The 17,081-nt window shown below is 39.7% G+C and overlaps 1 protein-coding gene and 1 non-coding gene across 7 annotated transcripts in view; one reads left to right on the top strand and one right to left on the bottom strand.

Annotated features, from left to right (window-relative positions):
- Window positions 1-17,081, top strand: part of Ptpra (protein tyrosine phosphatase receptor type A) — a 142,809-nt gene that overhangs the window by 109,795 nt on the left and 15,933 nt on the right. For 5 of the 6 annotated variants that reach the window (XM_074074457.1, XM_074074455.1, XM_074074453.1 and 2 more), the window contains 7 exons: window positions 5,187-5,277; window positions 6,315-6,391; window positions 8,645-8,681; window positions 13,007-13,104; window positions 15,383-15,502; window positions 16,208-16,374; window positions 16,859-16,994. In XM_074074457.1, the coding sequence (XP_073930558.1) occupies window positions 5,187-5,277; window positions 6,315-6,391; window positions 8,645-8,681; window positions 13,007-13,104; window positions 15,383-15,502; window positions 16,208-16,374; window positions 16,859-16,994 (726 nt within the window). Of the gene's footprint in view, window positions 1-991; window positions 1,010-5,186; window positions 5,278-6,314; window positions 6,392-8,644; window positions 8,682-13,006; window positions 13,105-15,382; window positions 15,503-16,207; window positions 16,375-16,858; window positions 16,995-17,081 lie in introns of those variants that run through there. The other variant, XM_020163888.2, reaches the window with a different exon arrangement.
- Window positions 11,498-11,604, bottom strand: LOC141423625 (U6 spliceosomal RNA). Its single transcript, XR_012448467.1, has one exon. It is a non-coding gene; the product is annotated as a U6 spliceosomal RNA (small nuclear RNA).

Here is a 17,081-nt window from a genome sequence, read left to right as displayed (position 1 = left end):
AACACAATTTAATTCTTAGATTACCAAGTTAAGAAGGCATGTGTGTGTCATCTAGTAATGGGACTGAGGGGACATCTGAGTTGAGATGGGAACAGAAGAGCCTCTACCTTGATGAATTGTCTCCAAATAAGTGAATCAGAACCAGAGTCCTATGGAAATTAGCAGGAACTGTAGCAAAGGCTTTGGAGTTCAACATCCCAAGGAATTGGGGGTGGGGTTCTGCTTTTGCAAGGGATAGAGAAGGCAGTAGCTAACATCTTGTTTACATTACTTAGTCAAGGGAAATGCAAAAGAAATTGTGTATCTGGGTGTTGTGTCTGTTAAACAGAACTCTTCTAAGAACTACCCTAGAGGGAAGTAAATTTCCCATCACTACAGAGTGTTTCTGTATTGGTGACTACTAGGATTCAAACTTTATGGTGAGTATGATTCAGGAGGTACAGCACAGTGAGGCCAAAAAAAAAAAAAGGAAATGAAAGGTATAATGACTACAAAAGTAGAAACAAAATAGGAATTTTTCACTAGGAGAATATTGTCTTCAGAACAATTCAAAGACTCATCAGATAAATTATTAGAGTTAGTAGGTTATTTTAGCAAGGTTGATAGATACAAAAACAGCTTAAAAGATTATTGCATTTCTGTATGTTGGGCACAAACAGAAAATGTAATAATACTTTTAAAAATACACCATTTACAATAGCATCCAAAATGTAAATTACCTACAAATAAATTTCACAAAATACTTATATGATCTTTAGAGAAAAATATAAAAATGTTTGAAGACATTAAAAGGAAATAGCTTAAATTAGTGAAGAAATAGGATCAATGCATTAAAAGGCTTAGTAATGTAAAGATGTCAATACTCCCCAAACTGATACATAGATTCAATGCAATTCCAATAAAAATCCCAACAGGTTTTTTGTGGAACTTGACAAGCTGATTCTAAAATTTATATGGAGGAGAAAAAGATCCAAGAATAGCCAAGACATTCCCGAAGAAGAAGAACAAGGTGAGGAGAATTGCCTTACCAGATAAAACAAGTTATTATAAAATTTAGTAATTAAGATAGTTTTATAGTGGCACCGGGACAGAGAGATTGACCCATGGAATAGAGAGCCCAGAAGCACATCCATGTATAAATGGAAACCTGTTTTTTTAACAGAAATGATGCTGCCATTTGGTTGGGGAAAGAATGGCCTTTATAATAAATAGTGCTGGATAGTCGGACAACTCTATGGGAGTAGATGAAATGGCATATTTGTCTCATATTAAACACAAACATCAATTCTAGTTGACATAGCAAAGAAATGTAAAGTACAGGATTATAAAATGTAAATTCAATAACGTAGAAAAATATATTTAATCTCACTGTAAGGATTTCTTAAGCCTTAAAGTGTTGCTAAAGAGAAAGATTGAAGAATTTGACTATATAAGAATGCAAAAATTCTTTTTGTAAATAGATACCAAAAAAAGTGAAAGGGTAAGTCATAAACTTGGTAAGAGAGAATTTTGTAACACAGATAACTGATGAAAGATGAGAGAAAGAAAATAAGCAATCCAGTAGGACAATGAGAAACACACTAGTCTAAGAACTTCATATAAGAGGAAATGCTTTTGGCCAGTAAACTGTGAAAGGTGATGAGCCCATTAATAAACAGAGAAGTGTAAGTTAAAACAAGTGGAACATTTTATATTTCTGAAGGAGAGTAAACTGGTACAACTACATTGAGAAACAATTATCTGAAATTCTTATACATGTGCATAGGAAACACATACAAATGCATGATCAGAGGAGGAATGTTAACTGTAACAACCCAAGTGTTCATCAGTAGTAGAATAGAAAGATAGGTTTTGATATGGTTAAGAAAATTACACAGTAAAGAAAACAAGTGTCAGTTACAATAATCCAGATGACCCTTAAGAACATAACGTTGAACAAAAAAAGCAAGTCGCCATTTTATTATGATTCCGTTTTCATAAAAAAAATCCAAGAAATAGTAATAGGTTAACGATATAAAATATTTGAATATAAGTAAATTAAGGTAATGGTAAACAAAATTCCAAGTTTACCTATGAGAGGGGAAGGAAGAGATCATAAGGAGTAGAGGAGCCCAAAGAGAACTTCGAAGTCAAATTGGATGATGGTTCCACCTTTTTAAATAAATTTTGAAAAACTTTTAACTGACTTTTTTTTTTTTTCCTGTGTGAGTACTTAGCCCTAGGTTCCAGTTAAGGCTTAAGCAAGAGATGAAATAGTCTTTGATGCCATCTAGTGTTTCTGGAGAATGTAACATCTAGACTTCTGGTTCTGCTACTCCTTCCTAGCTCTATGAGATAGGTTTTCAGAATAGAAACTCAGTGCAATATAGAGTTCTACTTGTTTTCACCTCTGACTTAGGCTTTTCAGATTGAACCTTTGTATCTAATGCTATGTTCTGCCAGGAAGCCCTTCCTGTTCTCCTAGTGAACAATGGCTCCTGTTTCTTCCAAACTTTCCTTTTAGGAGCCTTAGCCCACCTAGAAAGCTAGTTTTTCTTTATCATGACTGGAGGAGGAAGGAATGCTGATAAGTCAATGTGATGTGATAGTCATTATCATTGCTGATTCTTCTGTATTAAAGACTGTTTTCAAGAGTCTTGATGTCACTACCTCTGTTTTACATCATTTTAGTGTATGGAACTGTAGGAATTTAAAAATTTTAGAGAAGGGATATGCCTCTGGGTTAGACCCAAAGACAAAAAACTGGTTCTTCCTGCCCTGAGCCAAGATGGAAACCTATGTGAAGGAAAAAAAGCAAAGTATCTGTGAATTGGAAAATTCCAGCCTTAAGTATGATTTCTGTTCCATGTATAAGAGTCCAGTGCAAAAAGAAAAGGGAAACTCTTCTCCCCTGTATGTATTAACAACATAGGGTCCAAGGGAATTGCCCCTCTTTTAAAAATAACATGCAGAACCTCTAAGGTTTTAACTTTAAAAGGAAAAATGTCTTAAGTAGATAAGGGCAGGTAGATGTTAAGACCCTGATTCCCCTTATCTTTAGGTCTTTCAGTTGAATTTCTCCTACCACTATCATGCTGGTTCCCAAGAAATACATTTACTCTCTTCTTAAAAAGTACTGCTTTCATCTGGCAAAATTGGTTTCTGTTGGGCTGCCATTTCCCAATTATTTCATCATACTTTTTTTTTTTCAAAGCCAGAAACCTAAGAACCACTCTTTAGTCCTCTATAGCTCTCTACCTTCCCTTTCATACATTTTTTTTTTTTCCCCTCTCATGGTATTTGAACTCAGGGCTTCTGGGCTTCATGCTTGCTAGGCAGGCACTTAACCACTTGAGCCCTTCTGTCCATCTCTAAGTCCAGTAACTCTGACTTCAGAATATACTTCAAATACATCTGTTTCTTTATACTATCATCTACATTTCCACTCCATAATTGGGTTCTTGCCTCTCTTATTTTCCAGATAGCAATCGAGTGATTCTTTATCTTGTAAATCAGATCATATTTTTAAAGCCTTCATTGGTTTCCTCATGCACATAAAGTCCAAACTCCATATTCAGGAATACACATAGAAATGAATAGGCTGACCTTGCCAAACTCATGTCTTCCCAATTTCTCCTGCCGTCCCCATCAGCTTCTTGTGTATGACATGACACCCTCACTGACCTTTTGGGTCCTCTCACAGAAGAGCCTTCTCCTGCCTCTAGGCCATCACAGATGCTGTGCTGTATGTCTGGAACACTGTCTTCCATTATCATCCTTCCTTAAAGATACCTTAATCTAAATTTGGCCCTTTCTAACACCTGATCTCCAAGAACATTCTGTTCTTTCATTGCATTCGTCATGGTATATCATTAAATATTTGTTTTATTTGTTTAATGTCTTTTACCCACAAGTTTGTATCATCCATGAGGGCAAGAACTATATGTGTTTGATTCACTACTGTTTGCTCTATACTTGGCTTGATACCTCACCTAATAAGTACACAATACATATTTGAAAGAATGAATGAAAAGAAATACATGAGCCATAATGTATTTAACTGTTCCCCTACTGTTAAATACTAAGGTTGTTCTCAGTTTGGAGCCATTCTAAATAATAATGAGGTAAATGAGGTAAACATAGAGTAAATTCTCAGAAATGGAGTTGCTAGGTCAAAAGGTATGACTATTTTTAAGGTTCATAAAACTTATTTCCAAATCACCTATCAGAATGATCATCCAGGTTGGGGCTAATGGAGTAGCTCAAACAGTAGAACACCTGCCTAGCAAGCATGAGGCCCCGAGATCAAACCCTCACTACCACTAAAAAGAAAGATTATCCAGGTTGGAATCTTAAACTACTTCCCTTTTTGGTTTCTTAGTTTTGAACATACGGAACATACAGAAGAACAGTTCAAAGAAAGTTCAGTCCCCCACTTTAATCAAACTCACTTATTGTGCCACACCTGAGATTATCTCATTCACTTCTTATGTGGTAGGTATTATTATCTCAGTGTTAAAGATAAGGAAACATGGGCCTAGAAAGTTTAATGGATTTACTCATGTTCGTTCATACAATGTGGCTATCTCATGTCAAAAAAACATTTTATGCTTGCCCCCTTACTTCCCTGTACTAGCCACGTTATATTTACTCTAAAACGACTGCACACTCAATGTCATCTCATCTAACTCTTCTGTTTCCCAACTGCTACATGTTTGTGACAGTTCTCCCTCCACCCACTAGTCCTCGCTTCCTTGCCACATAATGTTAGAGGGTAGGATGCTATGCCCCTCTGGACAAACCCCTAGAGAGAGCCTAAATCACTTGACTACCCAGAGTCCTGTGGTTCACTCTGAGATGCTTCTCTTCTTTACGTGGTGGTTAGCAAGAATAAGTGGCCTTTTTTTTTTTTTTCTTTATGACCGCTGCCCCAATTTATAGGGTAGGCTGTTTTAACCCAGCCTTGTAACAAGCCCCTAATAATATAGAAATTATATGAAGACCACATGTTCTCTCTCCTGGGGATTCTTGGTGTTAAACTTTAAGGAGCTTACTGCTATTTAGGGGAGAGGTGCATTCTCTATGTTAGGCTGCAATTGTTCACACACTGCCAAAACGTAGAACTTGGTGCCACATCAAGGTTTGATGAAGCAGACTGCATGTTTGATGCTTATCCCTATTAATAAAGCCTCTCATTTCTTTTTCAGGCTCTTCCTGCTTGTCCTATCCAGGCCACCTGTGAGGCTGCCTCCAAGGAGGAAAACAAGGAAAAAAATCGATATGTAAACATCTTGCCTTGTGAGTGTTCTGTAAGGTTTCTTGGAATGTAAGCTGAAACTACATCTGTGGCTGGATTCTCCAGGATGGGAAAAATCCTGCAGTTGGTCACAGGAGGGCATAACTAGAATAGGGTCAGTCCATAGGGCTAAAAGGGTCTTTTAGGCTCTCCTGGGTAACCCTGCAGAGTCAATTGGGGTGGTTGATCAGGACTTTTGTTGCAGGCCTAAAGTTTCTAGAGACTAGGGAGGGTAACTTCATAGGCTCAGACAGGATGTTGGTTTTTGTGGTAGTTTTTTGTAAGTGCTCATTGAAAGAAATTCCGATAGAGTTTTCTTCCAATACAGAATAACTCTTTCCAGAGTTAGCAATAGTATCCAGAATGGGATGTACATAATCCAGTAAGGTGTGAGAGGAAGATATTTGAATTTAGCTTTATTTTTTATTGGTTTTTTAAATTTATTCTTTTAGAATTTTCGTATCTTGGAGCTTATAATTGTGCGTCAGTTGTCAATAAATGAGCATAGCTGGTGGAGTGACTCAAGTGTTAGAATGCCTGCCTAGCAGAATGAGGTCCTGAGTTCAAACCCCAGGTACCACACACACACACACACACACACAAAAAAAAAAAGGAAAGAAAAGAAAAAAGTTTTCCTAGCCAGGCACTGGTTTTTCATGCCTATAATCCTGGCTATTTGGGAGGCTGAGATCCAGAGGATTGTGGTTCAAGGCCAGCCAGGGCAAATCGTTCATAAGACCCAGAGGAAAATGGACTGGAGGTGTGTTTCAAACAAGAAAACCACACAAAGCCCTGAGTTCAAACCCCAGTCTCACCAAAAAAATGAAAGATTTTCCTTTTTATGAACTGTTTAGAATTTCATTCTATGGGTTTTTATAGAACCCTAGTAATAGTTGAGATGTTTTTAAATTTGAATGCTAAAAATAGCAGTGGAGTGACATCTTTGTGTGTCACTCCAGATGACTCCACTTACTGCATCAAGAGCAGTATGAAAAAAAAATTGGATTTATTGAAATATTAATTGCTGGGTTTTTTCCAGATGACCACTCTCGAGTCCACCTGACACCTGTTGAAGGAGTTCCAGATTCTGATTACATCAATGCTTCATTCATCAATGTAAGGAACTCATGCTTTTCTCAGTTACCTTTGTGAAAGGGTATTGGCTACTATATATTGACTCCTTCCCAGTCGTGTGTTGGAAGGGATATTTGCCATCTGAAGTTTTCCCTAAGAAGTCTGATTTTTTTTAAGTGACTGATTTTTTTTTTAGATCAATCATATTTTTAAATGTATTTTTAGGTTTATTCTATTATCATTACCAAAGGCTGCCCTTGTAGAAAGCTGAACCTAAATATGTATTTTTCTGTGAATCAGTGAACTCTTTGTTGAGCTTTTTCAAATAACTACAAACAAGAGCAGGCCTTGCCCTCAATTATAAAAATAAGGGAGAGTAGGACAAGAATACCTAAACTCCAAGTAAGTCTGTTTGGTCATGTCTACTATGAACCAAGGCCTAAAGGAAGGAAAGTGGTCCCAGGACCACTTGTGGTGACAGGGAGGGAGAGATGGGGTCTGTAGTTTGGGGAGCACAAAGGTTAGCTAACCTGATGTTGATCACAGGAGGAGATAAAGCAGAGCCAGTAGAATAGTTAGTAAGTGGGCATCTAGCCTAATCTTAAGAAGAACCAGTTTTCTTACTTGTCTTTAGATGTCTAAGAGCACATAGAGCTTTCAAAAAAAAAAAAAAAAAAAGTTTCCATCACTGGTAGGAATGTAGCTTCCACTTAGAGCCTGCCAGAATTCAGCTTTCAGAATCTCGGGTGCCAATTTCATCTATCCCTTGAACATAGCACAAGGAAGGTTAGTAGTTTTGCCTCTTTTTTGTTATACTTATTAAGCAATGCCATCTATATCACTCAATAGACACACTTTCATAGGGGCATATGATCTCCTGGTAAAAATAGAGCAGGAAACACTTTGGAGCTCCCCTTCCACATGTTCCCTTAAGCTTTCCGGGCCCACTTGATCCAGTGAGAATTTAACAGTTAGCTTCTCTTGGAGTTGGAGTATGATGTGCTTTTAACATGCTCTTAAAAACTTACCAGTTTTTTGTTTGGTTGGTTGGTTGATTGGTTTTGTTTTGTTTTGTTTTTTGTTTTTGTTTCTGGTGGTACTGGGGGTTGAACTCGGGGCCTTGCACTTGCTAGGCAGGCAGTCTTATCACTTGAGCCACTCCACCAGCCCAAGAAGCTGCCAGTTTTAATTACAAGTTTAGAACATAAGCAGAATTCATCGTCCTGAATTTAAGCAATTTCCATCTTTTAATGATTAAAAGCACTTGCTGAAGGGCTGGGTTAGTGATATGGCTCAGTAGTAAAAGAGCTTGCCTAGCATGCATGAGGATTCAATCCCCAGCACTGCAAAAAACTCAGTAACAAACTTCCTGTTGCTGACTCTTAACATATCTGTCTCCCGATTCCTAGAGTTTTCTTCTTCTGTGTGGGAAAGCAACTCTAACTCGTCTCTGCTTTTGTTTGAACTAGAATAAGAAATGTCTTCTTAGATTTTGATCCTGTCTTTTATTTAGCCACTACTTTACAGACTTGTACTTCATATGGTCAACTTGGTGTGACCTGATATCCTATCTAAGCTGTCTCCCTCATTGCTTATCTTACTGCTCTCTGAGAGGGCCAGAGGGCAATGTACAATCCTTAAATCAGATAATTTTTCACATTCCTAAAACGACTAAAGTGAGCACTACATTTAAACAATGAGATTGAAATGATGAACAACTAAAACAATAGTGAAAAAGAAAGTTGCTTCCAGTTTTAGTTTTTCATTTACCTGTTGAGTGGGATCCACATGCCCTTTTGCTTCTTGTCTAACATTGTCTGTAATGGAGCAGCTCATTGTCAAATACTGGCTGTTGCCAAAAATTTTTTGGACCTGCGTAAAGTATCCTCAAGAAAATATCTTTGTCCTTCCCAGTGTCCTTCCCAGTTTCCTCCCTGGAACCACCTTATATGCTCCTGCCCTGAAAGCTTCTTCCCATTAACACTAAAACCTACATGGTCAACTGCTGATAAAACATCAGAAACATGGACTAACCTAAGAGTTAGTATTTGGATATTCTTGTGCCAATAATAATTCCCTTTGAGAAGTATACCTAGACCATTTAAATTTTGTAATCTTTGATTCTTGTCTTCAAAGTAATCCTTTGGGAATTTTAGGACTGGAAATCCTTATTAATTAGCTGGACCTTTTCACAAGGGAGGCTTTGTTAACTGGTTGGGAATTAGACTAGAGAATTTCACTGTTAGCAACTTTTGGTTTTTACTTTTCTTTTTTGTACCCTTACCCTTACCCCAGGGCTACCAAGAAAAGAACAAATTCATTGCTGCACAAGGTAAAGTAATGACAACTTTTTATTCTTAAACTTAACCATGCTACCATTAATGGGTTTGTGAGGTTTTTGGGGCTTTCTTTTCCAAAATGGATTAATGAGAATGCAATAGCTTTTCTATAATTATTACCACCTAAAAGAAGTGGAGCCGGGTGCCAGTGGCTCACACTTGTAATACTAGCTACTCAGGAGGCAGCGATCAGGAGGATCATGGTTCAGAGCCAACCCAGACAAATAGTTTGAGAGACCCTATCTTGAGGAAAAAAAAAAAAAAATCACAAAAATAGGGCTGGTGGAGTGACTCAAGGTAAAGACCCTGAGTTCAAACCCCAGTACCACAAAAAAAAAAAAGAAATGGAATACATACGCTTTATAGGTTTATAACTAAGGACATTCATCTTAATGACTTAGTATCCAAGGGTTCTTTAAAAGAAGTCCTTTTGTATAGGTATGTTAAAAAGGCTGGAGAAGACGAAACACACAGTGCAGTCTGATGAGGCCCTCTGTCCTTCAGGCCATTTAACCTTAGGTTCTGGCCTTGCTGCTCAGTTTGAGTTTGGAAACATTCTCCACAGAGGATCAGCCACTTCACAGGTCTGAGCTGATTTTCTTCTCTCTACTCATAGGCCAGAGCTCCACTGTTACTCACAGATAGGTGGTCTAGGGCCCTCAGAGCAGGGCTCAGTGCCTTGATCCTATACATACTCTGCACATATTTCCATAGCCTGTTTTAATGAGGTCTTCACTCTTGGAATCCTAGCAAAAATATTTCAATGTTTTCAGCATTGAAAAGTTATTGTGATGTTGCTGTGGTTCACCAAAGCTGATTTATTCAGTCCTTCAATAGATATGTATTGACCATCTATTATGTGCCAGGTACTGACCTAAATAATGGAGATATGAGGGGAAGTAAAATAATGGTCCCTGTCTTTTTGGAGCCTTTAGTTGGTAAAAGAAAGTTTACAGCACATAAATATATTAACAGAAGTATTGATAAGTGACCATGCTGTTCATTTTGATGGTCACTAGCCACGTGACTATTAAAAAAAATAAAAGGGGGGATTATTGGGATTTGGACCTCCACTTGCTAGGCAGGTGGGCACTCTACCACTTGAGCCATGCCAAAAGCCCTAAAATTAAATTTCTAAGGGGCTAGGAATGGCTTAGTGGTAGAGCACTTGCCTAGCATGCACAAGGCCCTGGGTTCAATCCCCACCACTGAAAAGGAAAAGGAAAAGGGGGAAGAAAAAAAAAACTTTGTTTATTAAAAATTTACATTTAAATTTTGATTCCTTGATCATACTGGTGACATTTTAAGTCTCAATAGCCACATTTTTCTAAAAAGTCTATCAGATTAGTACAGACATAAAAATTTCCATCTATTAGACAATACTGTTATAGTGAAAGATAATGGCAAAAGTAAGGTTGTCAGGGAAAGTCTCAGATCTTCCTTGCACCTGTAGTCTCCCATGGATCCTGACTGTTGTCCAATGAGAGGCCCTGCTTTTACCCCCCTGTAGCTATCTGTCAGTCCACCCTACAAGGCCCAGTTCAGACACCACCTACTCAGTGGTGATTGTGCTACCATCAGCCACGAGCAGTCTCTTCCCCTCTTTATTCACCTGGTTGTTGATGCTAAAATATTCCTTGAATTAAGGTCATCTGATTTTTTTGATGGCCCTTTCTCAGATTTCATCCTCTAAAACCTCTCCACAGTGCTTCACACTTCTTGAAACTCTTCTCCATTATTTCCTGATACTTAGTTCTCTTGACTTTTCATTTTTCTTAATGTTCCTCTCGTTCTTTTTTCTGTCCCTTACGTACATTTAATTTCCCCTAATTTGTAGATAGTCACTTCCTAAAACTCCGTATTTGTCTTTCCTGGCCCCATTTCCTCTCAGTTCTCCTGATCTCATCTATGCTCCCTAATCTTCCCAGGCTTTTTATTCTGTCTGAACTTGACTAATGCTGAGGATCTCTAGCATTCTTTATTTGACCCCTCTTTTTTTCCCCCAATGTGTTCTCTGTGAAAGGCCTCATTTATATTCACCTCTGACTGGCTGCTGCCTTTCTTGAGCTCCTGAGCCACATTTTCAGACCATTTTGTACACCTCCAACTGGATAGCCCAAGACTGTTTAGATTCAATATCAGAAACTAAGATATGATTTTTACTCAGCACCAAAACAGCTTTTTGTCCTGTATTTTTCTGGCTGTAAAGAAGATTAGAATTTAATCCTAATTATTAGCAAGCCAGACTCAGGATCATTCAGATCTACTGTCTGTCCCTTATTCCTGTTTCCAAAATCTGTCTTCCCTGACACACCCATCTTCCCTGTCTTCCCATCTTTCCTTCCAGCTCCTGATTTCTACCTGATTTGTGCCTCTGCCCAAGCCTTGCTTCCTACATTCCTACCCCCACATTGACCTTCCTTTATGCAGAACTATAATCAGGACTCTCATGAAAGTCCTGTGAGGATTTTTCATTCTTCATAAGCTTTGCTTAGCTCAGCCTTCACTCCTTTAGATTCTTCTACTTTTCCAGCACCATCTTCTTCTATCACTCCCTGTACCCTACAATGGCCTTGATGAACCTCCTCATAGATCCTAGGCATCTCCTCTTTCTTACTGCCAGTTCCCCTGCCACACACACCTCTGCTTGGAGTGCCTCTCTTCTCCCATCTACTTGATCTAGCCTAAGATATTCAAATATCATCTCCCACAGGACATAGTCCGGACCCTGGCCAGCAGTGAAGCACTTCCACAAGCTCCTGTAAACCTTTCTGATGTTGTGTCTATTTCTGTTACTGTTTGTTTTTCTTTCAGTATGGCACATTTGACAAATTTGCATGTTTTCCTTGCCCAGGGGCCATGCTTGTCTTCTTTGTATTGCTCCAGTTTTAGTATATGTGCTGCTGAAATGAGCACTTTCTTCTTAAGACTGTTTTGTTTTGAACTGGGGATGTAGCTAAGTGGTAGACCACATGCAAGGCCCTGGGTTCAATCCCTAGCACCAAAAAAAAAAAGTTTTGTTTTACTTTTACCAAAGGGAATAATTTGAGGAACAAAAGCCAGAGAGGGAATGTTTAAAACAGTGAGGAGAACGAAGAGTACAAAAGGCAAGAAATAATGGATGAAAGTGGCAAGGAGAAAAATTTAACAAAGTCTCAGGGAACTGGGGTTGTGGCTCAAGTGGTGGAGCACCTGCCTAGCAAGTAGAAGGGCCTGAGTTCAAACCCCAGTACCACCTAAAAAAAATAAAATAAAAAATGAATTGGGTATGATGGCCTATACCTGTAATCCCAGCGCTCTGGAGGCTAAGAGGGATCAAGTGTTGGTGGAGTGGCTCAAGCAGCAAAACTGCCTGCCTAGCAAGCATGAAGGCCTGAGTTCAAACCCCATACCACCAAAAAAAAAAAAAGGGAAAAAAAAAGAGTTTAAAGCCAACCTGGACTAAATAGCAAGATCCTGTCTCCAAAAAAAGGACTACAAGACTTATAAAAACAAATCTCTCCTACCTTATCCCATCTTCCATCACAATTCTGAATTAAGGTAATATTTGCTATTTCTATCACAGTGACTTTACAAATATTACAACTGCTACTATATTTTGTACAATTTTCCCCCTATTCCAGTTGTTTCCTTGTTTTCCTAATGATTTAGTTTTCTTTTATATAAAATACCACTGGTTTTCCCCCACAACTCTTTAATAGAAGTATATATCTCCTTTCAGTACCTTCACATACATGAGGTTTAATTTTTTAAAGTTTAATTTTTTTGTCCTAAGTTCCTTAACTTTCTAAGACTTCATTCACCATCACCCTGGGAATTCCATTAGCCTCTCTGCTATTAGGTCCCATTTCTTTCTCTTTGTATACAGCCTCATTTTAATTTAGAATCTTCTTGTGACTTCCTGAAAAATCCAGCCTGACCAAGTCACTCAGACCTTTCTGGGGCTGATGATACCTGCCTCAGAGCATGATAGGAAGAAGCACATGCCATATCAAGCACTGAGTTTATTATGTGGATCATAATGTAGGTATTTAGTAAACAGTCATGATTTCTAATACTCAACTATACTGTCCTTGGGAAACTACTGTGTTCTATTCTATTTTGGCAGCCTCCCACACACAGTCCTTGTCAAGTGTCATGGTGGATACATGAGAAACATTTAGTTAATAGGTGGATAGATGGATGGATAGGTAGGTTGGATAGTCAGCTAGGAACATATAGACACAGAGTTCTAAAAGTCAAGAATAGATATTCCCAATTTCCTAGCATCTTTCTTCTCCTTAGTTTGTGTTCTTATCTTTGCTATTGGCTACTTTAGGACCAAAAGAAGAAACAGTGAATGATTTCTGGAGGATGATCTGGGAACAAAACACAGCCACTATTGTCATGGTAACCAACCTGAAGGAGAGAAAAGAGGTGAGTGGCAGGCTAGAAGGGAGGAGGGTGGCTAAAGTGGTAGAGTGCCTGCCTAGCAAGTGCAAGACCCTGAGTTCAAACAGGAAGTGATTAGAGAAATTAGATAGCAGGGTGGCTTCTGTGCTGGAACACTGAGTTTCAGCCTGCTGTCTACCTTCTGTGGTTGCTATGCCAGTAGGTCATCCAGACAGATACAGGCTAATGTGTCCACCAGACTTTCCTGTGACTTAGAAGCCTCAAATGAACCTCAGAGGTGTTCCCGATATATTACCATGCCTGATAGTTAAATAACTCACTCTGGTTCCAAAACAACTGGGAACATGTTTATTGTAGCATTATTCACAGTAGCTAAGCTGTGGACACAGCCAAGAGACCCCACAACTGTTGAATGGATTAGAAAACTGTGGTACTTACATTCAATGAAATTTTATTCAGCCATAAAGAAGAATGAAATTTTGTTGTTAGCAAGTAAATGGATGGAACTGGAGAATATCTTAAGTGAAGTTAGCCAGGTCCAGAAAGCCAAAAGCCACATGTTTTCTCTCATGTAAAATATAGGCCCAATCCAAATATAGGCAATATTATACTTTCCCTTAGTATTAGGTCATACTAAGGGAAAGTCACTAATGGGAGAAGGAGGGTAAAAGAAGGAAGTTAAAGGATGGAGATTGAATGTAGTGGAAATATTATGTACTCCGTACGAAAATGGAAAAATTAAATATGTTGAAACTGTTCCGGGAATGGGGGTAGGGGAGATATGATGGAAGGGGTGAATCCAACTATGATACATTGTAAGAACTTTTGTAAATACCACAACATACCTCCAGTACAATAACAATTAAATAAATAAATAGAAGGAAGTTAAGGTGAATATGGGTGAGGTACTTTCCATACAAGAATGAACATAGATGTTTTAAACCTGTTGAAATCACCATAAGAAGAGGATTAAGGTAGAAAGAAGATGAACCCAGGTTATAATACATATATACATGGAAATGTCACAAAAGTTTCACAATGAAACTTTAAACAAAAATGTCTTTTTTCAAAAACAGAGAATAGGAAGATAAAACAGGTCCTATCTGGGTGTTGGTACCAGTGGGAGGGGGAGAATATAAGGAAAGGGTGTAGGAGGATGAATCTGGTGGAAATACTATGTTCTCATGTATGAAAATGGAAAAATGAGACCTGTTGAAACTATTCCAAGTACTGGGGAGAGAAAAAAATAAAGGAGAATGAAGTGAATTCAACTATGATACATTGTAAAAACTTTTGTAAATGTTACAGTGTACCCCTAGTACAACAGTACTTTAAAAAAAAAAACTGAGAAGGTAGACTTGGGCCAGTTCTTAAAGCCACAGAACTGGCTTTTCTAGTCCCTCATTCCCCTGGTTTCCTGCCCCACTTCCCCAGACCTTGGGTACATTCTCAAGTCAGCAGAGGGAGCTGTAAGAACTGAGACCCTGCAGAAATGCAGGGGGATCTGAAGCACTAACTTGATCCTACAGGCAGCCTCTGACTGCTCCTCTTTCTTTTGTAGCTGCCTAGTGTATTCCTGGCCTGGCCAGCTCTGCCATTGCACCACAGCCAATGCTAGTCCTGGGTCCTGGATCAACCCCCAGAGAGGAATCCCCGTTCATGATATTCTTTCTCAAGAATGGCCCAGGAGTCACTTGATCACCACCTAGGGTATTGGATGAGTTGATCAGTAGCTCCACAATGACTGGGGTTTTAAATAGTTACCTCCGTGTTGAGAGTATAACGCAGTGGTACAGTACTTGACTAGTATGTGTGAGACCCTAGGTTCAATCCCCAACACTGGGGGGAAAAAAAGTTATTTTACTAAATATTTAGTTTCCTTCTAGAAGCCGTCCAAGGCCTTAGGCTCAAGGAAGGTTTACAGTCTGCAATAATTCATCCAAAATAGCAGGCTGCTAGTTCCAGGGGTTCACACAGGGTTGCCTCTGGAATCTAACCTGGAATGTGGTGGAATTGCAGATTTGTGAGTAAATTGGTTTCAGATTTTTCCTGAACTTAGGGGAAGGGATTGGGAAAGATGGAGAAATAATGTGGCTAAGGCTGTATGTAGGTAAAGAGATTGGAAGCCGAGGAGTTTGATAAAAGGAAGTTAGAATAAGTAAATCTACAGCTGACTGAGGTGAGAGAAGAGGCCATAGGGCTTTCTGGGGGTTTTAGTGTCTGCTTTGTGATCCCTTCCTTTCAAACCCTTTGCATCTGCTAAGGGCAGTCTGAGGTGAAGTGTGTGTTTGTTTATTTCCAGTGTAAGTGTGCCCAGTATTGGCCAGACCAAGGCTGCTGGACCTATGGGAATATCCGTGTGTCTGTAGAGGATGTGACTGTCCTGGTGGACTACACAGTACGAAAGTTCTGCATTCAGCAGGTACTGTCTTCTGCCTCTTTTCCTGGTTCTCATTTAGGATCTGCTAAGAGTGCAGGAATAGGCTGGGTCATCCCCACTCTTATTCAGGATGCTCAGGAATTGTTGAGTGTGTAGTACATTTGGATTCTGAAACCAGAGATCCAGGCTCCAGAGAACTCTGTGAAAACTAAGTGAGCAGTGGTTTCATGATGAGGAGGAATAGTACCTATTGAGATGGAGTTACCTTAGGTGCAACTAGGCCACACGGAAAGAAAGCATGGGATGTGAGGCAGTCTCCTGGTACTGGTCTCACCTCTCCTTTTCTGCTCCAAAGGCTCTTAACAGCAAGGATGTAGTGGGCCTTGTTCTGGACCCTCCAGAGCAACCCTGGAGATCTGAAGCAAGGTTCCCTTTAGCTAAGGGCATGTAGTGTTATGGCAAGGGGACTTACCAAGACTCAAAAGTCCTACATTTTAGCTCTGACCTTGCCATTTATTAGTTCTGGGGCCTTAACCAGGTCATTTAAGTTCTGTGAGTTTCATCTTCATTGTAGGCTGAGGATGATAGGAACAGCTATGCCTAACCCATGGGATTACTGGGAAGATTCTCTTTCCATGATTAAAAGTTCCTTGGATACCCTCTCACTTCACTACTGCTGTACCCTCCCTACCCTGGTACTGCCTACCCCGGGTATCAAGGTAAACACAGGATCTCCTCACTTTACAGGTGGGTGACATGACCAACAGAAAACCACAGCGCCTCATCACTCAGTTCCACTTTACCAGCTGGCCAGACTTTGGTGTACCTTTCACTCCAATAGGAATGCTCAAGTTCCTCAAGAAGGTGAAGGCCTGTAACCCTCAATATGCAGGAGCCATCGTAGTCCACTGCAGGTCAGTGTGGCCTGACCCTTGGCTCCTACTTTTTCTCCTCTTGGTCAGAGCAGGAAAACAGCACAGGGATCCTGGCCATGGAGACTGACACAGAGCAGATGCACAAATGGATGCCAAGGTAGTAGCCAGAGACTCCTCAAGTTCTAATGAAGGGCAGAGAATATGACTTGAGGAAAGAAGGAAGGAAATTCAGTCCTCCAAATCTGAGATTGTGAAGACCTTGTTGTTAAGCCAGGAGGCTAGATTGAGTTCTGACTATATATCCTTGCCACCTTCAGACCAGTGCCCAGTCCTGATAGATAGAGGTTAGGAGTTCCCACCCAGCAGAGTGGAGTTGTTGGTTCTAAAAGAGCATCAGCTCTACTGCATTTGGAATTAGAATTTAGAGGCCTGGAGAAAGAACCTGAGCTGAAACTGTCCCCCTCCCCTCCACTGCCACAGTTCATGCTGACCATCACAGTAACCCCCTGCTCTCTGGCTACAGTGCAGGTGTAGGGCGCACAGGTACATTTGTCGTCATTGATGCCATGCTGGACATGATGCATACAGAGCGAAAAGTGGATGTATATGGCTTTGTGAGTCGAATTCGGGCCCAGCGCTGCCAGATGGTGCAAACAGACGTGAGTGATCTGTTATGGGTGAGCCTGGAGAGGGAGGTGCATTCCAGGGCAAAAACATCTGCCCACCTTAAGGGTTCAGTATCCCAG

The sequence above is a fragment of the Castor canadensis genome, chromosome 5 (assembly GCF_047511655.1).
Source record: "Castor canadensis chromosome 5, mCasCan1.hap1v2, whole genome shotgun sequence".
NCBI lineage: Eukaryota > Metazoa > Chordata > Mammalia > Rodentia > Castoridae > Castor > Castor canadensis.
The sequence above is the reverse complement of the archived record's forward strand: the minus strand, read 5'-3'. Positions and strand labels throughout refer to the sequence as shown.